The sequence below is a fragment of the Protomyctophum parallelum genome (assembly GCF_964188405.1).
Source record: "Protomyctophum parallelum genome assembly, chromosome: 17".
Lineage (NCBI taxonomy): Eukaryota > Metazoa > Chordata > Actinopteri > Myctophiformes > Myctophidae > Protomyctophum > Protomyctophum parallelum.
This window is the reverse complement of record NC_139719.1, coordinates 26,183,805-26,207,033: the sequence shown is the minus strand read 5'-3', so window position 1 is coordinate 26,207,033 and position 23,229 is coordinate 26,183,805. Positions and strand designations below refer to the sequence as shown.

General features: G+C 43.8%; 1 protein-coding gene across 2 annotated transcripts in view; it reads right to left on the bottom strand.

Annotated features, from left to right (window-relative positions):
- Positions 1 to 4,852: 4,852 nt before the first annotated feature.
- Positions 4,853 to 23,229, bottom strand: part of LOC310874294 (protein tweety homolog 2-like) — a 106,048-nt gene continuing 87,671 nt past the window's right edge. For both annotated transcript variants that reach the window (XM_083787042.1, XM_083787041.1), the window contains exons 8-15: positions 16,353 to 16,422; positions 15,691 to 15,746; positions 13,180 to 13,272; positions 12,520 to 12,612; positions 10,318 to 10,460; positions 9,958 to 10,161; positions 8,927 to 9,005; positions 4,853 to 5,707 (exon numbers count right to left, since the gene is read on the bottom strand). In XM_083787042.1, the coding sequence (XP_083643168.1) occupies positions 5,627 to 5,707; positions 8,927 to 9,005; positions 9,958 to 10,161; positions 10,318 to 10,460; positions 12,520 to 12,612; positions 13,180 to 13,272; positions 15,691 to 15,746; positions 16,353 to 16,422 (819 nt within the window). In that variant the 3' untranslated portion in view covers positions 4,853 to 5,626. The remainder of the gene's footprint in view (positions 5,708 to 8,926; positions 9,006 to 9,957; positions 10,162 to 10,317; positions 10,461 to 12,519; positions 12,613 to 13,179; positions 13,273 to 15,690; positions 15,747 to 16,352; positions 16,423 to 23,229) is intronic.

The following is a 23,229-nucleotide window of genomic DNA, read 5'->3' as shown; positions in this document are numbered from 1 at the left end:
ACGCTCACACTCACACTCACACACTGCACTGCGGACTCTGGTGATAATAACATGCACAGAATTCTTGTCACACACTTCAGCTAGCTGCACATTAACCACAACATATATTTCACTTGCAAAGCACTCCAGTTATGATAATTGAAGTGATTTTGTTGATGGTTATATTAATTTTACATATCCTTGACTGGCCTCAAAATGCTTCCCTGAAAGCCAGCATTGCCAGACAGCTGTGTCAGGTTTTGAGGCGGCACAACTCAAAGGGATCAATGTATTGCATGTACTCTGGTTTCCAACCTTTAGCAGGGCTGGCCACTTTACCCACAATATATCAAACAACCAATAGTCGACTTGGGTTAATGGAATAATGTACATATTTAGCAGTTTTTCAATAGATGTATCTATCTATCTATAAATGCACCATGTCTCTGTATGTCTGTACGTGTGTACATCTGTAATGCCAGCAACTCGAGAATCGTTCGCCCCACCGACTTCAAATTCGACACATGCGTTCCACACCACCACAGGGAATGCAGTACCCGGTGTCGAGCCGGTCGGAATCACGGTTGTCCAGAACCGCCACAAAAGGCCTCTGCCCGGGCTCTGGACACAGCCCCTGCCCACTGTCCATATATGGAGCTGGCCTGTTCTGACATGACAACACTCCATATTTGGGCATGCCTGACACAGAACTCCAAATATAAAAATATAAAGGGACACAGAGAGACAGATACAGAAATCTCCATATATGGGCATAAAAGGGACACAGACAGATGGGTGGAACGGGTCATTCTGACATCTGCATAGACTCCATATTTGGACATGCCTGACAAATAACTCCATATATGGGCATAAAAGGGACACCAGACTATATATAATAACTGGGTGGAGCATTCATTTCCAACTTTCATCGTTCCAAGTAACGATGAAAGGGCAGCCGGCGCACCGCTCTAGTAATAACTAAATAGTTTAGTCATAATGTCAACCAGAATTAAATCTAGCACATCTTTTATCAGTTATACCATAAAAGATAACCATTATAACCATTATATTTCAAATACTAGATAATGCATAGTGTGTCCAAGTGAGCCGTATACTGCATGGTCGTGAATTAATCCATGGTCTAGCCTGGGACCCAAAAGAGAAACTTGAATCCATTTAGCTATATTCACTACTTCTTTTTTAACAGTAATTGAATCAGTATCCACTACCTGACCTCCAGTAATAGAGGACAATTAAACGTTTTACCTAACTTATAGCTGGTCTTGAACGCAAACACAAAACTATTGGTAAAGGCTATAGGCGTACTGTATCTTTGTAGTCTCAAGATAGCCATTGTTGGCCAATCCAATTTTCAAATGCTTCTAATCAGAAGTGTTGAGAATCAGCAGATGTCCTGCTCCTGCCTCTCCGGCCGCTTCCATTTCACCTTTGCAGACATAAATATAATACATAAATAAGTATTACTACTACTCCTAGGCTACTACTCACATAATTATTCAAAAGCAATACCACAATGTAGAAATAATGTTAAAAGTCCGGTATTCAAACTTTTACTTGAGTAAAAGTGCAAGAGTATGATTCGCATTAAAACTGATGAGTGAGATGAATTGAATGCCAACCTAATATATGACCCACCTGGCAGACTGGAACGCAATTTGATGGGTTACAGATGTCGGTGTTAAACCCTTCTCGTTGTCTATCGACACACACGCAGAAAGAGAGAGAGAGAGAGCACTCTACAGTAGGCTATAATAATGGGTAATCCTTAATTTTATACGGTACAGTAATTACCTGGTATCACCTGTTAATTACCTGGTAATTAATGGGTAAATACTTATAATTAGCTGGAAGTTACCCAGTAGTTTGTTGCCTATTATTACCAGGTAATTACCTGGTAATTACTGTACTGTAAAATGAAGGGTTACCTAATAAGGTGTACTGTAAGTACTTTCAATGACAAAATAGCAAAAATTACTACAAGCAATCATCACAATTCTACTCAAAAAGTATTTTATTAAATTCACAATTATACCCCATGCCTGGAGTCGCACACAATTATCACTCAGAATGATCACACTCTTGATGGCTGTACAGTACAACATGCACTCAAACAAACAAAACAAAAATAAGAATACAAAAAAAAACATATTAAAAAATTCCTATACATTAAAACATTATTGGTCAATTAGGAGAATGCATCTTTTGGTGATATGTTGTAATGGAAATGTTCTAATAAGGTAATAATTAATCAGGTTACCTTGCTAGGTGCATTATGTGTCAATGTTAGAGCAGCACATTGCACAAGGTGGTGGCCAGAGCTTGATTTGTACAGCTTTATTTGAATGGTACAATATGCAGAAAACAGTCATTAACAACTTTCAACCCAGCTCCCTGTTTTTAGGCTTGTCATTATAGGCAAACATTTCCAAAAGCGTTCAAAAATCTTAACGTCATCTTTACGGAGAAAGCCGTTTTCTTACGAGTGGAACATGTGAAAAGTGTCATAACTCCATCCCAACTCAGAGTATGAGGCTAAATCGCCCACTAAGGCAGCCCATATGCGACAATATGACAGACACATGTCTACAAAAGATCACACCCGTGTGAACCGAGTGGTGCAACTCCCCTCTCCCCCCCCCCCCCCCTCCCTCTCTCTTTCTCTCTCTCTCTCTCTCTCTCTCTATGCACGCACGCAGCATTCATGTGTGTTGCTGTGCTAGGCTAACGTTACTACAGCGCCCCTACTGGTACATTCTGGTGCTCATTAACGTCACATACTGTAGGTGAACAACACATACGGACATTGCTGTTCCTTGGAGTGGTCGCACCACTCAAAAAAATTATACAATTTGAGCCATCAAAATAATGAATTTACTGTGAAACCCATCGCACACGCTCGGAGCTGCGGTGGGCAGCGTGGGCTCGGGATAGAGTTATAACACTTTTGTTTGTTTACCTTTATCACTTATAATAACAGATGAAGGTAAGAAAACGGCTAGTCGGGAATTCTCCTTTGAACCCCATATGGTTGAGCGGGGTCCCTCAGGTCTCTATGCTATAGTGTATTTTCAGTTTTCTGTCATTGTGAGGAAAGCTTTTGCTGAAAATAGCAGATCGACAAGCTCACAGCACGTTGTCGTGACCACAATGCGTATGCTGGGGTTTAAGTGGTGAAGGGAATGCTTTGCCTATTTTCAAACTCATCTTCAAGTAGAGGTGTGCATTGGCACTGCCCTCGAGTCACGATTCATTTGGATTCACCAGGTAACGATTCAATTTGATTCGTTTTACACACTTTTCTATATTATATGCACAAGGCAAATCTTTCATCAGTCAATACAAGTTCAGATATACTGAACAACATATTTTATTTAGAATTATATTATGTTATATACAGTATTATAATTATATTATATATATATATATAATGATATTTAGGCTTTGATTATCGACTATTGATTTTGTCACATTGCTGCATCGATCGTGCACAGCCGAATAGCAATGCATTGCTGAATCTTCAAGGTTGAAAATGAGTTTATGTCCTCCTTTAAGTGGTTTAGTGGTAAACCATCGTGGCTACCGTAACGTGAACTTTGCTATGCTCCACTGTAAGGGAGGCAACATTAGGATGTATAAAAAAGGAGTTACTTCATAAAAGTGGCACATCAGAGAGAAAAAAACGTAACAAAAAAATAAGACAGCAGTCCGTTATAGTACAAGTTATTTACAGAGGTCGTGGTTCCAAAGTATTCTCTGGATAATGACAGTATTAACAAACACGGAACTGTGTTCCGCGCACACGTGTGTGTGTGTGTGTGTGTGTGCCATTTGACGTTATTGTTGGATTTGTGCTTCACAAACACTGAGCATAAAGCATACAATGTAAGGTGTACACAGGTCTGCCCTTCACTACAATGCAAACAGTAAGGTGTACACAGGTCTGCCCTTCACTACAATGCAAACAGTAAGGTGTACACAGGTATGCCCTTCGCTTTGCTAAGGAGGAGACTCAGGAGAAGGATGTACACACCCAAGAGGAAATCTCATTCTCCTCACGGCATAGCAGTGGTGGCACCGATGGAAGAGATTTCCGAAAATATGTATATAATTGATGTTAAGCCTGGAACCAAAGGTATTTATTAAATATAGTATTATAATAGTTAAATATTGAAATGTTTGTTTTTTATGTTTTATTTATGGTATGATTCAGCAGGAGCCTGGATGGCTTTGTTCCAGGCTTAATCATTTATATAAATATTTTCGTTAATCTCTATCGGGCAAAAAATGAATGGGTTTCCCATCTGTGGCAACACAAATGGGGCAGGCTTAAACTAATTTATACAAAAAAATTCGGAAATCTCTATCGGGAAAAAAAGTAATGGCTTGCTATCTGTGGCAACACAAAATAGGGCACTGCTATAGGCCTATAGAAAGGTGTGGGAGAAACTAGACGGAAGAGAGAGAGAGAGGGAGCATTTTAACAGACTTGAATCATAGAGTTATATATCTATAGAGAAGACACCCGAGTTCTCCTTCCATCCACTTGCATTAAGTTGCTCAAAAGCGCATGAGGCGGATTCACTCCTCCTTCCTGGTAGGAACAGAGTGCATTCTGGGATGGATTGGCCCCAAACACATGAACGCGCTGCCGTTGACTATCATTGTGCCGTTTGTGCGCGTTCACGTATGAAACATTCGTTCACGTGTCATGGCCCCAATCACATGAACGTGCGCAATGATAGTCAACGGAGCAGCGCTGGCTCGAGCTGCAATACCAAATCCGGCCACTATGTCCATTTCGCCTCAGGGTTTCCTCTGGGTGCCTTCTCTAGAAATATATACTCTAAGACTTGAATGTTGTAGAAAAATTGGCTTTGAGGACAAGCAAAGTAGTTTATATAGGCACAACGAAATGCTTGCATCATTTGCATGTTTGACAAGAAATGTAACTTCGGTGGACACATCATTAAGTATCAGTAGTATTGTGAGACCTCCGAAGTGACGCTTTTCCATAAATTATATATCATCGGAATCCCTTGAGCAAGTGCAGAAAAAGGAATCGACAAGCATCGCAGTTTTCTTTTCATATATCTTTTTTTTTACACAAAGATTTGACACATCGAAGCCTATATAATTCGACAACAATGTCTCTGCAGCCAAACTCTGTACAATTCAAACATTAAAAAACTTCTCCAATGAAAAGACTCGAGGGCAGAACTGTAATACCGACATGAATGAACGAACACATGATATATGAAATGGAACGGTATACTACCAAAGTTATGGTTCCATTAGTCCTGAGACATCACAGGATGGGGGGAGTCCTGGGTAGCCGAGAGAGGGTCCGACACCTTACTGACGCATATTGGGAAGACAAAGCCCATACATACCGCTCTGGCGTGGACATGTTGTGCCCTCGCACACCAGAGGTTTTTGGCACGATGTGGTAAAGCGGGCGGGCGTGCGCGCGCACGCGCACACACACACACACACACACCCACACCCCCTCTGTAACAGTACGTTGTCTTGTGTGTGTGGTGTGGCCACGTGGCGGTGAGTTACCTCTCGGAGAGAGGGAGCGGAGGAGAGAGGAGGATGATGGGTGGTGGTGGTGGTATAGGCTGGTCTATACCTGGAAGTCGTGTCCAAAGTGTCTGCTCTGTTCCTCGGTCATGGAGAGGTAGGTGGCCCTCATGCTGGGGGAGTACTGTGGTGACGACACAGGCAGACGCAGACGAGACACAATGCATTAACATGAATGTCACACCATGAGAAGCCAGCTTTATAGCATAGTTCTGACGGATCGATTAAGCCGATTTGATCGTTTTACTAAATGCATTTGTTCTATAGTGCAGTGGCTCTTCAGGCTTTTTAATTTCAAGGACCCTCGCAACTCTGAGAGCGCGCTAGTGGAACCAAATGGACCCGTAACTTGCACGCTCTCAAGTGTTACAGACCCCCTCAAGGAACCCTGAGGGTCCCAGGGCCACACTTTGAGATCCACTGTTCTAGTGGACATCTCCATCAATCAAGTCCACGATATACTTTGTCATGTGACCAATAGCGGAAATAGCCGATCCACAAGCTCACAGCGCAATGTGATGATACGCTTTGTGAACATTTTGTAATACTTTCAAAGTTTTACATTTCACCAAGTAGATCGGCCATTTTAGCTATTTGTGAAAATGTTTATTGGCATTTTCAGACAATTGGGACAAAGGGAAGTGGTTAATTAAAGTCAGTCAAACTGGTCATGGACATCTAATAATACTATTAAATAGTACATTTAATAGTACATTATAACATGTAGGCAGATATATTTTCAATTAAAGTAATCCATGACACATACTAGTTGGGGACAGGCAGACGGGAGTGTGAGGTGAACTGGGAGGGTAAGACCCTTGTTTCAGAGTGTTTCGCCCAGGCTATTTAAGACCAAAGCATTGAGTATGATATTTTGTATGCCTTCATACTTGACATGGATCAAATAAACAAATACATGGATATGATTGTATATTACTGCGCTGTGTGTAACTGAAATGTATGTTGATGAGGACTTACCAAACTTCCATTCTAAGTTGCAGGTTATAGTTTTACTTATAAAGCTTGTATAATTGGGCAAACTAGACTGTAAAATGATAGTAGTAGTCGACTACATGGCTATACAATATGAGATCAGTTTATTGTCAAGTAAAGTATGAAGCCATACAAAATATCGTCTCACTCGAGTGGAGACCTCTCGATGTCCAAAAGCGTTACTTTTCAGGATTCAAATTCAAAAATAGCAGATCAACAAGTTCGGAACACGCTTCGAGCTTGCAGATGTGCTATTTTTTATGCTTTCGTGTGACGATGTAGTATCATCAAGTATAGCTTTCTGCCCGACACTAGTGACAATATTACACTAGTATAAATGTTTTACTATAATTTGTTATACAGTAGTTGGTCTTAAATAGCCTGGGAGAAACGGCTACTGTGAGGGTCATCGTGACATGATTCAGTCTGTTAGGAATCAAACATTGTGTGCTGTGGCAGGGAGCAATACCAGGATAACAGGGATTCTATAGCACTAGGCCTGGCGTCTAGCACCACCCTGTGGCCACACAAGCTATAGAATCGGATGTGGACTTTGGTGGTGGACTGCATGCATGGATAAGAGCTGTGTGTGTGTGTGTGTGTGTGTGTGTGTGCGTGTGCGTGTGCGTGTGCGTGTGTGTGTGTGCACACAGTGGGTCCAAGGACAGCACTACCAACCTCTCAACACTAGAGGGAGACAACCCCCTTCTAAGTCAGACAAACTGGAACAGGGCAAAGGAAACCAACATGAATTAAAAAGCCATGCAGAACAGGAAGGTGATCAAAAGAAATGGGAGCCAGTAGGAGGAAAGATCAAAGCAGGAATAAGGACGAGATGCAACAGAGGAAAGACAAGGAAGAGATTTTGGTTTTTAGTTGGGGGGTAGACTTACTCTGTCTCTATATTGCTGAGAGCATACCTCCAAAAGTTGATTTAAAAATAAAAAGAGAAGAAAGTGTAGAAATGAAAGATACAAACGCACATAGAAACAACAAACAAACAAACAAAACAAAATATATAAAAGAAACGGTTAGCTGAAACGTATGGTGCGCTGTGGTTGTAGTAGGCGAGGGCATGGGTGGGTTAGATTTACAGTATATTGATGGGGATTTGGGTGGCAAATTAGGCAATGATTATAATGCCTGCATTATAGTTGATTGCGCTTTGTGTCGTGCACCAAAAATAGCAGATTTAAAAGCTCACAATGGATGGTGCTATGTGTTATCGTGTTATGAGCATGTAGTTGTCAAATCTGCTACATTTCCAGGTGGAAAGTACACATTATTGGTGGTCGCTAAGGGTATTGCTGCCAACCTAACTTCTCCATCATCTGGGAGACTACCATTTGTGTTGATGTTTAAATATTAAATACATTACTTCTGGCTCCGCTGTTCTCGCTTTGGTCAAATCTGCCTCCCGTAATTTACGAAGGACAGAATAAAAGGCACTACTAGACGAAGGCCAATGAATGAATGCACCAAAATGAAAATGGAAGAGGAATTAACAGGCGATGTAGTGTTATTTAAATAAAAACTAAAGCAAAAGAACAATTAAGAATAGGGAAGTTAGAGTGCCTAGAGCAATGGGTGTGCCAACATGCAAGCATAGCAGTAATCAACATTACAGCTGGTGCTTGGAAACTGACACACCTAAATATAACAAACCCATTCTAAATTTGATTACATCATGTTTACTGCAAGGTCAGCCTTATATGCAGCTTGCAATGTTTTTGGGTAGTTTTGAACCTGAACTGGAAATCAAAAACAGCCTAGTTTCACCCCCTTTAACTAGCCAGCAGTGTTAGCGTCGCTGATGTGCACACGCAACCAGCCAAAGACCGAACCGTTCCACTTCTATTTCTGCTGTCAGAGTGACGGATGATGTTCACAAAACGTGACTTCATGATAAGCATTCAAGCAAAAACCGTGCCACTATATGGCAGGGGTCTTCAGCGTTTCCTGTTGTCTTTCTGGCCAATAATTACTTAGCAGAGAGACATATGTGTATTTGCAGACATTTACCCACTTAAAACCTACAGCTTCCTAAACCACCCACTTCCCCAAAATCGCCTGCATTTGCATATTTACTGCTATTTCAAGGGGGAGTGGTTCTGCCTTTGGCTCTGTACTCCCCTCTGATTTGGAGGGGGGGGGGGATTTGGACCGCTCTACGATAGTAGTAACCTCTCTAGTAACTCTGAGGACCACCTAGCCCTAGGGGTCCCAGAAACCCCGTTGAAGACCCCATGCATTAGTTGGTTCCTGTGCTCCTCAGACTAAAGAGCGCATTGGTTAAGGCCGAGGGAAGTGACTTCTACATGAAGGGGCGGGACTCTGGGACCCAACGCACCGAAGGAGGCGGCGAACCTCGGCCAATCAGAGGGACGTTCTCGTACCGCGGGTTCCCACCGAACAGAGCGGTCTGGTTCCTGAGAGAGAGAGAGAGAGAGAGAGAGAGAGAGAGAGAGAGAGAGAGAGAGAGAGAGCGAGAGAGCGAGAGAGCGAGAGAGAGAGAGAGAGAGAGAGAGAGAGAGATACAGAGAGATACAGAGAGAGAGAGATACAGACAGAGAGAGAGATACAGAGAGAGATACAGAGAGAGAGAGAGAGAGATACAGAGAGAGATACAGAGAGAGAGAGAGAGAGAGATACAGAGAGAGAGAGAGAGAGAGAGACATAAGAATCAAACAACACACATATCCTCTTCTTCAGTTAAAATATGACAATTTTGGGGGGAGGGGGGTGGTACCACCAGTCACATTGCCTGCCAAAGACGTATATTTACGTCCAATCAAATCCAACGCTTCCCTGTCTAAGACATATAGTTACATCTTTAGGTCTTTATAGTGGTTTATGGTACATTGCAGTTGTAATGCAATATAAATTAGCATTGGGTTGCTATATAGCTCCATAGAGTTCTGTGGAAACACTGCAGCGATCTTAAAACAAGTCCTTTCTCAGATTGAGGTGTTTGATCAAAACCGGGATGTTAGCGGCTCCGTACTAAATCGTCGCTACCTCGCGGTTATAATATTAACCCTTCGGATGACTTGCTTCCGGTTCACTGTGGGGTGAATGTGTATGAGTTTTCAGATTGAAACATCCGGTTGCAGCCGTGGCAGGGAGCACCATCTCTCGAGGGTCAAGTCTGGCAGCCATTCTTTTTGAGGGGGTGCCCAGTTATAACAGTGGCCAGTTAAAATATGATTATTTTGGGGGGCCTGAGGGGCCTGATATTTTTTAGTTTTTGCTTTTAACTGTGTTCTGTAATGTATTAACTGTACGGCGAGCTTGAGTGCCCTGAAAGGCGCCTTATAAATAAAATGTATTATTATTATGATTATGAATCATTGTATTGTGGAGGCTCTCTCCAGTGCTCACAGGTAGTCTGCCACCGGGGCGTTGTTGATGGCGGGGCCCGGGGCAGGGGGCGGCAGGCTGCTCTGGCTGCCCCCCATGCTGCTGGTGTAGGAGCAGAAGCTGTGCATGTTGGGGTGGCTGGCAGCGTTCTGGGACGCTATCCTCCTGCTGCTGGCCCGCGGGTTGAACGGGTCCTCCTCGTCGATGTCGTCGTAGTCTTGCTCCCTGAAGGAGGAGACGAGAGGGGAGAGAGTGTGAGGGTGCGTTCAGACTTGGATGGTTAGAGCGGCGCGATTACATACAAAGGCAATAGAAAGAGGAGAATGTTGCGAACGGTTCAAACGGGACGTTTGTACCGCCACTGAGTTAACAGACACCCACCTGCATGCGATCTGCCTCCATGCGCGGGGGATGGCACACAGCATGACGCAGAAGGCGCAGGCCGCCAGCGTGGAGAACACACACAGGTAGAGCAGACCCTCCACGCCGTCGTAGCACACGCCCACCAGGGCGTCCAGGTATTCCTAGAGAGAGGAAAGGAACAACACAGGGCCGCCGTGAGCACAGTGGTCAGTAGTCACTACACTGACCACTGTCGACCACACAGTGGTCAGTGGTCACTACACTGACCACTGTCGACCACACAGTGGTCAGTGGTCACTACACTGACCACTGTCGACCACACAGTGGTCAGTATGGTCAGTAGTCACTACACTGACCACTGTCGACCACACAGTGGTCAGTATGGTCAGTGGTCACTACACTGACCACTGTCGACCACACAGTGGTCAGTAGTCACTACACTGACCACTGTCGACCACACAGTGGTCAGTAGTCACTACACTGACCACTGTCGACCACACAGTGGTCAGTAGTCACTACACTGACCACTGTCGACCACACAGTGGTCAGTATGGTCAGTGGTCACTACACTGACCACTTGTGACGAAGCACATTTCAATGTTTTTCTGCTTTATTTTACCTATGCAGGTTATCGTTTATGTAAAGAAATGTAACGTGTGATGCTGAGTATTTAAGTATTATTATCTTCTATTCATATGTGAAAGGTAACGGGTCTGGTGCAGGGGTGATTGACAGCTGTCAGTGACTGGTTGATTGTCACCACCCAAGGTTACTAGTAGAGGAAGTGACACACGGGGAGGGGAGATCTCACAACAAACAGAGTGCAGGCCTGCACAGAGGAGGAGAGGAGCTCCAGGCGCCAGATAGCGTTTACATTGAGACAGCTATTTGATGTTTAAACGAGCGTATCTGCAGCCACAGTAATTATAAGGAACAGTCGGGCCCAGCGGATTGGGCATCACGTATGCCGCTGCCGTCGGGGATCGGCGTCGGAATTGAGGATTACCTGCCGGTGTTTGGAGGCTAACAGGGCTACTGCTACCGGTGAGACCGTTCCAAAAGTGTTCTTTAAAGGATCATAAATATAGGGGTACCCCGAGCGTTTTCGTATTTCCGTTGGACCGTTTTTGAGCAGAGGAACTTTTCGTTGTGTTGGAACAGTTGTACACTCGCGTGCGCGCGCCTCATTTGAGGGGGACGACGAACGCGGACTTGATTCTCTGCTGACTTTGGGGGAATAATTATTGATTGTTGGTTTAAGTTTGTGTGCCTGTTTATTTTGTTTGATAGGGAAAGAGACAGAGAGAGGCGTTAACAATGAAGTGTACTGTCTACTTTTGAGTATGTCAATTGCTATGGCTTAGCATCTCTATATAAAGAATTCTGACTATAACCCCACGATCCTGCTTAATGTTTCCTTAGTAGTAATTTGCCTTGAATGAGTAAAGGGCGATTGTTACACACTGTCGACCACACAGTGGTCAGTAGTCACTACACTGACCACTGTCGACCACACAGTGGTCAGTAGTCACTACACTGACCACTGTCAACCACACAGTGGTCAGTGGTCACTACACTGACCACTGTCGACCACACAGTGGTCAGTAGTCACTACACTGACCACTGTCAACCACACAGTGGTCAGTAGTCACTACACTGACCACTGTCGACCACACAGTGGTCAGTAGTCACTACACTGACCACTGTCGACCACACAGTGGTCAGTAGTCAATACACTGACCACTGTCGACCACACAGTGGTCAGTAGTCAATACACTGACCACTGTCGACCACACGGTTTACATGAATAGCCCCAAATTGATTGATTTTTTAGACATTTTTGTGCCTGTTGGAAAAGAAACATCGCACAACGTAACGGGCCGTGTTTTTTTTTTTTTTTTTTTCTATAAAAATAAATTGAAAAACAAAACATAAAAGAAAATCACTCACTAGAAGGACAATATCAGTCACCAGAAATGGAACGTGTGTTTTCAATGAATCTAACATGGTAAAAATGAAGTTTGAAGTGAATATCAAATATAAAAAAAAATACTGAGGTACTCACAAAGTGAAATATCCCATCAACTATAATAACCCAGGCAGGCATTCGGGCCGGCTCCAGATGACTGTGTCCTGTGTTACAGGCCAGTGTACGGCCCAGCATGTCTGTCCTGTCCTGGCCTAGTTGTACAGTACTTCATGAGGATGCAGTGAACCAACCTTGTTGAGTCCTCTGCAGTCCAGCAGAGCGGTCAGCTGGTGCAGGCTGGCCTCCGACGAGTTCAGCACGTTCTGGATGCCCAGCAGGTCTCTCTGTGTGGTAGACGGACCACAGCCACATTAGAGAGAAAAAACATTTCTGGTGTTAAGCTTAGCTGACTTTTCTAGGACCAGTTAAGGAGTTGAAGGAGATTACTTTGTGATGTCTGTTGGGAAGGCATTCCACATTTTGGTGGCATAGCGGTAGAACAAATTTAACCGCATGTTTGTGCAGCATCCGGGTTGAACGTGATCAGTGAAGTGATCTGGTGTTGTGCCTGTGTGTGTCTTTCACATTATTGAAGTAGTTTGACATGTACATGGGCACTGATGACCCTGTGTATCGTGTAGACCAGGCCCATTGCAAGTTGCTGTACTCGGTTCTCTAGTCTACCCTGAGCCAACGCACCCTGGCATGACATTATGAAAAGGTACACGCACAATTGTCACTGAACATAACCTTCAAATTAAGTTATATAATAGGACTTCCCAGTGTGTGTGTGTGTGTGTGTGTGTGTGTGTGTGTGTGTGTGTGTGTGTGTGTGTGTGAGTGTGATTGCGCGTGCGTGCGTGCGTGCGTGCGTGCGTGCGTGCGTGCGTGCGTGCGTGCGTGCGCGTTACCTCTGCAGTAGGGAACAAAGGCACGGCAAACTGCAGCAGACCTTGTATTTGGATCTGCATTGTGGTCAGAGATCTCTGGAAGATGGTCAGCGACTAGAAACGCACAAAAACAAACATGAAAGAACACAATTTGATCAAAACATTCCTGTTATTGACCACTTAAACCATTATACTTAGTTAATAAGTAGGCTATAATAATTTCTACACTAAATCTGTTCTATGCCCAAAACAGGCACCAGGGATAAAGTCTTTCAAGTTTACGTTTGACCAGCAGGGGGCAGAAAAAGCTCTATAATGACATTGGAAATACTGGAATAGAAGGAACAGATCCTTTTAAAACACCTGAATATGAAACCATAGGCACAGAAATTACTCATACCTCCTCCACTGAGGAAAGTAACCAAGTACATCAAGTTCCATTTTAAGGTGCTTTTACTTTACTTGAGTATGTCAATATTTCAATACTTTACTTTAGACTACTCCACTACATCTTTTCATTTAGAAAACTTGAGAAATGGGACATACAGTACTGTATAAGGAGTGTGTGTACTTTTGGTAATGGAAGCATATCGTCTCTGTCAGGTGGAAACCTCATGTCCAAAACTGTTACTTTTCAGGATTCAAATTCAAAAATAGCAAGTAGCGTATCAACAAGCTCTATGCATTTTCATTTTTTTAAAGACTTTTTTTCTGCCTTTATTGATAGTATCAAGTGAAGATAGACAGGAAAGAGGGAGAGAAAGAGAAGGGGAGAGACATGCAGCAAAGGTCGTCACTCGAACACACAACACGTTGTCAGGCCAGAGCCTATATGTGGCATGCGCCTGGACCACTAGGCCAGCGGGCGCCCATGCTCTATGCATCTTCAACGCATTAAGAGCTTGTAGATCGGCTATTTTCACTGCACATCATGCTTCCACAGAAGACAATGTTGGCTTCTAAGGAATCCAAATGAGTGAAATCGGTCGTGGCGACAGAACTTTAATCCATGACTCTACTTCTTTCCCCACTGGAGACACCACAGAGGACATTCCTCCCCAGAGCGGTGGCCTAATCTCAGCCCTTCATGAATGTGATTAACCGTCCTCTCTCATGTGAAGAAAACATTTCCTTCTGTGTTCTGCCGCTTGTCTTTGGCAGCAACGGCCAAGAAAACAAAACAAAGTAGCTTCACTCTGCTGATCAGCATTTGTGCAATCAGATCAGACCCCGGGCTTTCACTGCAGCCAGGGAGACGACCGGAGACCAGGGAGAGAGAAATGACATGGAAAATAAAAAGAGCAGTGGAGAGATGGAGAGAGAGAGAGGGTGAGAGCAGGGCAGAATATACAACTTGAATACAAGGTCACGGGCGGTGCAGATACAAGATACTCTTTTGGTGATTTAAAGACCATAATACGGCAGCGCTGTGCTTGTGCATGTGTGTGTGTGTTTATGTGTGTGTGCCAGCCTCAAACAAAGTAAAAGGACCCCAAACTCTAAACTCCTCCTATGATCTACGCAAGCGAAGAACCAGCCATGGTGTGTGTGTCTGTCTCTGTCCATTAGTATGCAAACTGCGCATGCATGCTCGGCCAGCATACGAACTTCCAGCCTTTGAGTCTGCTGAGGATTGCTGACTGGGTGATAGTTGTTCTGCCCTGTGTGTCTCTGTGGGAAGGAGGGGGGTGATATAATGACTTCTGAGACCCACTGATCCAGGGCCAGCAAGAAATGTCCTTTTCTCACACACACACACACACACACACACACACACACACACACACACACACACACACACACACACACACACACACACACACACACACACACACACACACACACACACACACACACACACACACACACACACACACACACACACACACACACACACACACACACACACACACACACACACACTCGCGTGTCCTGACCTGAAAACTCCCTCGTGCGGGCTCTGAGGAATGACCTTGAACAACCTCAGAGCAGAAAGAAAGAGGACACATGCAGGCAGGGAGGGAGGGAGGGAGGGAGGGAGAGAGAAGGAATGCGAGAAAGAAAGAAAGAAGCACGAAAGCAAGCAAGCAAAATCAATAGAAAGAAATGAAGAAAGCAAACAAGAAAGAAAGAAGCAAACAAACTAAAAGAGACAACGACAAGCAAAACAACAGATATAAATAGTGCAAGAAATAAAGAATCTAATACAAAGAATGAGAGAACCAGTGCAGCAATAGCAGCTACTGTTGAACCGAACGCAACCCGTTCACCTCGACCGTATGATGGCTTTCATCTGATCTGTGCACGTTCGTTTTCTGCACACAGTGGAATGACTGCTGCTGCTGCCGGCCAGCGTAAGTAAGTAGCTTTTACTGTCACATGAGTCCTGGGAGTTACACTGTTCACACACTCCGACAGCGGGAGAGAGAGAGAGAGAGAGAGAGAGAGAGAGAGAGAGAGAGAGAGATGGATGGATGAGGTCAAACAAAGCAGGCCAGCAGGGTATTAGGAAGGTCGTCGGGCTCTCAGTACCTGCTGGAACGGGTTGGTACGGGTCTGGTTGCAGTACAGGTAGTAGTGGACGATGTCTGTGGACAAAGCGCGCGCACACACACAGACACAGACACACACACACACACACACACACACACACACACACACACACACACACACACTTGTGAGGAAGGACATACGTGGGGCACCAATGTTATGAATGCCACTTGTAGCCAGAGTTATATTCCGATCTGACAAAAGATGTACAACTCACAAGATGTCGCAGTGCGCTTGTGCGCTATGTTCTGGTGCGTGACACTGGTGTGCAAGTATAAATAACCTACACTCTGAATGCCTATTTGTAACCTAAACCTCAATCTGTTCCTTGTTTTTGTGTGTCTAATTTTAAACAACTTTTCTTGCGAGGCCCAGGAAAATAAATTGTCCTCACAAAGCCCTCACAAGGATATTATGCGCGCTCACAGACACACGCACACACGCACAAAAACACACACACACACACACACACACACACACACACACACACACACACACCATCAGGTGACAGTCGTGACACCATAATTTGCATGTAGCATGAATTCAATTAGTGCCGTGCCGTCCAGACGTGCGCTCCCTGTGGTCATTACGGGTGCATTAAAGCAGCACGGCATTAATAGCTTCGTTATCACGGTCACACTCACCCGCGCTAACGATATCCCTCGTCCGACTCATCAGGTACTTGTCAGGGGCCACGCAGAAGTCACTCGTGCCCTATAATCACACAAAGGGAAAAAATGATGCTTATTAAATATAGAGACAGGACAGGGAGAGTGCAGGGGAGAGGTAGTACTGGTCAGTGACGGACACAGGACGTGTCTATTGAATGGGCCTGAGATTATTACTTGCGCAAGCAGAGCGTGCAAGTAATGTTTTTCGTCAGGTGCTATGATGCGTATGTCCCTTAGCAGCATATGAGCATATGACGTGATGAAGATATGTACCAATGCCAGGGTATAATTGGTTATCGATGGTGACGTAACGATGACATGTTTCAGTGTCGGGTGGACTAAAGGTAATCCCCTATGTATACATGTATGTAATCCGACACCACTACCATAACAGGCATAAGTAATCATTACGTCATATGCTGGCACGGGACATACGGAAGCAGACCGTGCAGGTATATTTTCCGTCATGCTACGAAGCGTATGTCCCATGACGTGATGAAGATATGTACCAATGCCATGGTATAAATGGTTTACGATGGTGACATAATGATATGTTTCAGTGTCGGGTGGATTAAAGGCACATATGCATCAAACCACACGAGTAACCACAGTATACTCACAAATTACATATATACATAGACATGTATAATATATATATCTCGACATAGAGGCATAGAGACAAATCCTTATTACGTCATCATTGAGAGCCATTTCAATGTTTCACAGAGAGGCTGAGATTTGAACGTTTGTAGCGGTCGACAGTACTTGCACGCTCTGCTTGCGCACTAGTAGGCCATTTATGGCCTACTTGTGTGCAACGCGCAAGTAGGCACTCGACAGAGTGCAGTTCTAGTTAAGCTTTGTGGCCAGTGGATGATGTCAAATATGATAACACAATGACACTATTGTATTCACACTGATGTGCGCCACGTTGCATATGTAATAGAATGTGAGGTAACTTTTTTTGTAAATTTCGCACACGCTCAGCCACGGTCATATGGCACCGACGATAGTCTCATGACCGAAACAAAACTCTGACTGAATCCCCACGTCTAAGGAGTCATCCTTCAAACACAAAGGAGGGAGCGCACACCTGTGTTAATGAGGTGCTGTCCTTATCAAGACGGGTAATAAAGCTGAGAAGGATGAGGCCGCACAGCTCTTAGCCACAATGCAAACATTAATTAAAATGTTTCGACTGTAGTCTTCCACATTTTAAGGAGTCATCTTTAAAATGCACATATCCTGTGGTTTGCAAGTCTTTAAAAACCTAGTTCCTCTTAGTTTTTTAGATCACCACACTACTATAAGGACAAAGAAAGGCGCAACAGTCTATTCCTCATGGACTTGTGAGATAAAATGGTGTCAAGCTTTTTTCGGAACTTTTGGGACATTCTGGAACATCCTAACCATTATTTCCTTTTGCATAATTATTTTTCACCTAGCAATTTGTATTTAGCTGTGAATCAATCACAACATGTTAATCACTTAATTGTGAGCTGTAATAGCTCACAAGTGACCAAGTTAGTTTGGTGGGCAGATGTTAATTATTATTCTTCCTGAATGGGGGATGGGTGTGCCTGCGTACGTCATCTATGGAAAAAAAACACGTACCATTCTTGTGATACAGTAATTTAAATTAAGATGTTTTTGGATTTTGTGAAAACATTTTTATAGTGTCATTTATATTATATGTGTCTGAACATGTGCTATTAGTTTTACATTCTAAGAACCGTGACTCTTTTAATTTAATTTAAAATAATGAACAACTGACCCATTGATGGGAACAATTTACCCTGACAACAGGGCAGTTCAATCGTGTCTTTTTATGTTTGAGATTGAATCAAACAAACACCACCAGCAGTTCGAAGACTGCTACAGTTATTAAGTTTACATTTTTTGGCATAATTGAGCAAGTATTTTATTTAGTAATTGAGTAAAAGACAAAATGGAGTGCACAACCCACCCTGAAACCGTTGCCAAAGAAACTGCATTTTGTGCCAACTGCTGCCAATTCGCACTGATGTCAGGCCTGTCCAGTGCATTTAAAGGCACACTGCACTGTATTAGGCACGCATTACTTTGTGCTGGCTTTTAAGCTTTAACTTGTATATCAGTGTGGTCTTGGGACCCCTTGGGGTTCTTGAGAGGGTTCCAGGTCTATAACTCTGAGGGTGAACAAATTAACATTTTAGGCATTTAGCAGATGCTTAATCCAGAGCAATTTACAGTAAGAAAGGTAAACACGAGGTAATATCTATCAAATGCATAGAAATAGTATATGATCATAGGTAAACCAAGAACTTATCATTAGTCTAAACAGTATAAATAAAAAAAGATCAATAATCTGTTGAAACATGCCTTTGCATATTAAGCTTGCAAGGTCGTCAAGGCCAGGGCAATTGCTGATACGGGCTGAGGTGGAGTCTGAAGAGGTGAGTCTTCATATTACGGCGTTAGATTGAGAGTGACTGCAGTGGGGCGGCAGCATCTCAGGGGTAGAGTGGCCGGATGGGAAGCGCAACGTTCCCATTTCAATCCCAGAGTTAGTGTCGAAGTGTCCTTGAGCAGGACACTGAACCCCTAATTGCTCCCAATGAGCAGATTGGTGCCCGCCATCGGTGTATGAATGGGTGAATGTAATGCACAATCTACCGTATGTAAAGCGCTTTGGATAAAAGGGGGGAGGGGGGGGGTGTTGAAAACCACTGGCCTAGATAACATCCATTGTGTTGTTCAGTGTGGGTTTTTCATCCGAGCAGGACGTTCCTCTAGCTGTCACGTCGCCAGGCCGCTGTCCGGAGTTCAGTGCAGTGCGACACTTCCCAAGTAACACTAGACCTTGCGGTTTCTCATGCAGTGTGTGAACAACATAGAAGAGGACAACGTTGGACAGCTAGGAAGAAGCTCCAATGCTTTTGTCCTTCACTTTAGACTTTAAAAAAAGACATTATAAGTGACTGAAGGAGCCAGACAGATGTGACCCACTTCTGTTTGAGCAGCGCCACCGTTGTTAAGATGCAAGCAACTCTCACCTTGACTTTGAGGGAGTTAAATGTGCGTGTGTGCATGTGTGTCTGTGTCTGCACGTGTGTGTCTGTGAGTGTCCTTGTGTGTGTGCACGTTTGCTTGTTGCACGTTAGTGTGTGTCCATGGCTGCCTCAGTGTGTACTGTAGCGTCCAATCGTGTGTGTGTGTGTGTGTGTGTGTGTTAGCTTAGCGCCTCATGGGCACATAATGAATGAATGCATAATGAATGTGTCCTTTCTTTCACAGGAACCCTTAATTACAGACAGGGAGCAGAGAGAAGAGTCTGCTCCACTCTACAGCCATTCTTCTCTCTTCTTCCCCCTGGCCTGTTGGGTTATTTACAGACAGGGAGCAGAGAGAAGAGTCTGCTCCACTCTACAGCCATTCTTCTCTCTTCTTCCCCCTGGCCTGTTGGGTTATTTACAAACTTCCAGAAAGGACCTGATGACCCGCCCAGAGCTCACAACTTGCCATGGAACTAGGCTAGCCTTTTATGCTGTTTGCTTGGCTCATTATGCACGGTATAGCTTCCACAGGAGGCTGAAGCCATAATTTATACTGTATACTACTGTACAGTACCGTAATTTATACTGTACTTTGTAGTACAGTACAGTGTCGCTTGGCAAAAACAACCGATCTGTCACGTCATATATTGTGACCCGTTGTTAGCTTATGTTGTAGATCACTTACAGTATGCTTTGCTTTGTTGTACTATGCGAACAGAAATCATAGCTGATCTGCAAGCTCACAACGGGTCCTGTGGTGAGTTAGATCTGCTGCTTTCACTAGTTTAGAAGATTTTGACAGTTTCACATCCATTCATTTATTCAACCCATTGAAACCAAGAAAGCATCTGTGTCATTTTATGTAACCACTTTAACCATTATTTTATACTTTGCCTATTCAAAAACAGTAGCTATTCACGATATTGCTATTTTTGAAAAATAGTGAACATCTTTGCTTCAGGAGGGTCCCTGGAACATAATATTTTGAGATGTGAGTTCAGCTGCAGGCGAAATAATTTAAACATTCATGTAATACACTTTGGTATTAGGAGGAGAGACCTTGAAAATCAATGTTCATTTATTTATTGATGTAAAACATTTTGTCTAGAGCCGAGTAGCAAATGGATGTGGCCATGATGAGTGATTTGAAAAGCATCGCTCTATAGAGAAAGGAATAACAATGAATTGATGAGCAGGCTGAAGGGAAGGAGGACAGTTCATCTCTGCTTCAGAAAAGCACAAAAGATAGTTCTCACCGAAGAGAACAAAAAGGTCCAGAAACTCTTTCGAAAAAGTAGTCGATCGGTGTCCATGAGTGAGTGGGCAGGTTTCCCTAGGCTTTGCTGTCATTGATAAAGTGTCCCTCGTGCATGAAAATCCACTTGCAACTTGGGGGGGAATATGTATTCATTTGGGCTTTGTATACAGTACCACACACACACACACTGTGTTCTCTGCATGCTGTGTGGCCAGCTGTTTCATATGCATGCATGCAGAGCCATTATCGAGCCATGTGAGACTGTGGCAGCGAGCGCCGACAGGCCGGAACACCAGCGACCGCTGGAGGTTTGGCCCCAGCCAGCCCCAAAATAAACCTCAACGCAATGTGTGAGCAGGCAACAATGAACGAAGCAGATTTTTTTTAAAGGCACACAACTATGTATAATTGAATACAGCTGCAAGCTGTGACATGTTCCATTTCATGTTCAAATTCCACATCAGTCAATGGATCAATGTTTTGAGGACATTTAACCCCTGTGTCCCTTACTTTTGGGCTTTTCTAATTGTTCATTTTACCCGTCCTATAAATTACTATAATTAGGAGCAGTGAGCAGCCATTACGGCACTTGGGGATCCGTTTGGGGTTAAGGGCCCTATTTTCGTCAGTGCCTTACCCCTTATACCTAAACTTCTTTGCCGTTTTTACTGAGAAAAAACTACTAGCCGATCTACATTGACACGTTGTGCAGCTCCACAAGCTCGAAATGTAGCTTGAAACGCTGCGCGAAGCCACGTGTCTTGAGCTTGGAGATCTGCTACTTGAATCCTGAAAAGTATACAGTTTCGGCCTATCTACGTCAACACATTGTGAGCTTGTAGGTCTTGCTCAGGGACACTTTGACACTTTGACACACACGCTGAAGAATCAAACCAGGCATCCCAGGCGGGCTCTCTAACCACTCCTATAGTGATTTGGGAAGTATACAGTAGGTGGACGATAATGTACTGTATGCACCTGGAAATGGGTTATTTAATGTGATAAAAATAACTCAGCTAGCTACTGTATATACTGTAGGGTGTAGGCCTTTCGAAGGTAGTAATGGCACTATTATTTCTGCAAATGACTTGCAAACGCAACCGCTCAAGTCATTGTAGTTGTTATGAAGAAAAGTAAACAGTAACAGTTTTGGAACATACAGTATGAGGCTTTTCCACCCGCCATGAGATGATACAACAGGAGACCAAAGGAAAGCAAACGTTTGTCACAGAACATTGCTTCTTGCCGTGTCCAGCTCTGCTGTTCTGTTCTTTACCTGCAGGCTTATGCTTATCGACTGCGTTCTACAGTTTAGCAACTTCTACAGCCTGCAGGGTTGAAGCCAGATCGAGCCCAATTAATGCAACAACAAAGCCGTGAGAATACAGTACAGGCCCCGAGGCGTGCAACAGCACACAACTCATCCATTCTAAATACAACGCTTCCACCTTGCCTTGCCGGGTATATTTTTAGACACACCGTGTGGGCTTCACGTTTTGATATTTTTCTCTGATGGGGCCATGATGACGAAGCTAAAAGCAATGCGCATGCGTGCATGTGTGTGATATGTCGTTTCCGTCTGGCACATGTTTTCTCGTAATTTAATCGCCTACTTCGTCATAAATGGTAAATGGTGCATTTATATAGCGCCTTTATCCAAGGCGCTTTACAGAGATTGTGCATTACATTCACACGCACAGTCACACAACGATGCCGGGTGAAACCATGCAAGGCACCAACCTGCACATCGGGAGCAATTAGGGGTTCAGTGTCAGTGTCACACAAAAGCATCAAATATAGCCGACCGGCAAGCTCACAAGGCATCACATCGTGACATATTTTGAGCTTGTAGATCTGCTATTTGTGAAATTTTGTAATTCAAATCCTAAAAAGTTACGGTTTTGGACACAGCATGTCAGGCTTCCAACAGACAGCAAGACAAGGTTGACTTGCTGTATTTGTACAGTCAGCAACTACAGTATACATTTTGAATCAGGTTAAAATTGTGCTGCAGCCGGGTTCGTCTATAGGGATAAGAACTTCATTATAGCTAGGGGGGGGGGGGGGGGGGGGGTCTAAAATACTCATACGACACTGGTATATTTCCAGACATACAAAACAAAATAGCCCAAAATATATCATTGTGATATGAGAGAAACTATCTTTTGGTCCATTTTTCTTTCATATATTTTGAAATCATACAACGTCATACGTACATCATCATACATTATCTCATTCCGGCCAATCACAATTTGCGTCCTCACATTTGTCTTCAATGTTTGTGTTTACACAAACATTCAAAGCTGGGCATAGGAGGGGCTAGCGCCCCTCAAAAATATATACATTTCTACAGTATAAGGCTATCACTCCACATGGTCAAATGCTAAAGCCTAAACTCCTTCAGTAATGCTACCGTGACGGGATTTCAAAGCTTCAATAGGATTCCTGGAGCCATAATCCTCAACGGTCAATAATTGCGTTGTGTAACCATGACAACAAGGTGTGGATGTGGGGGGTTTTGATCAAAGTGTGCGTCTATATTTAGCAGACGAACACA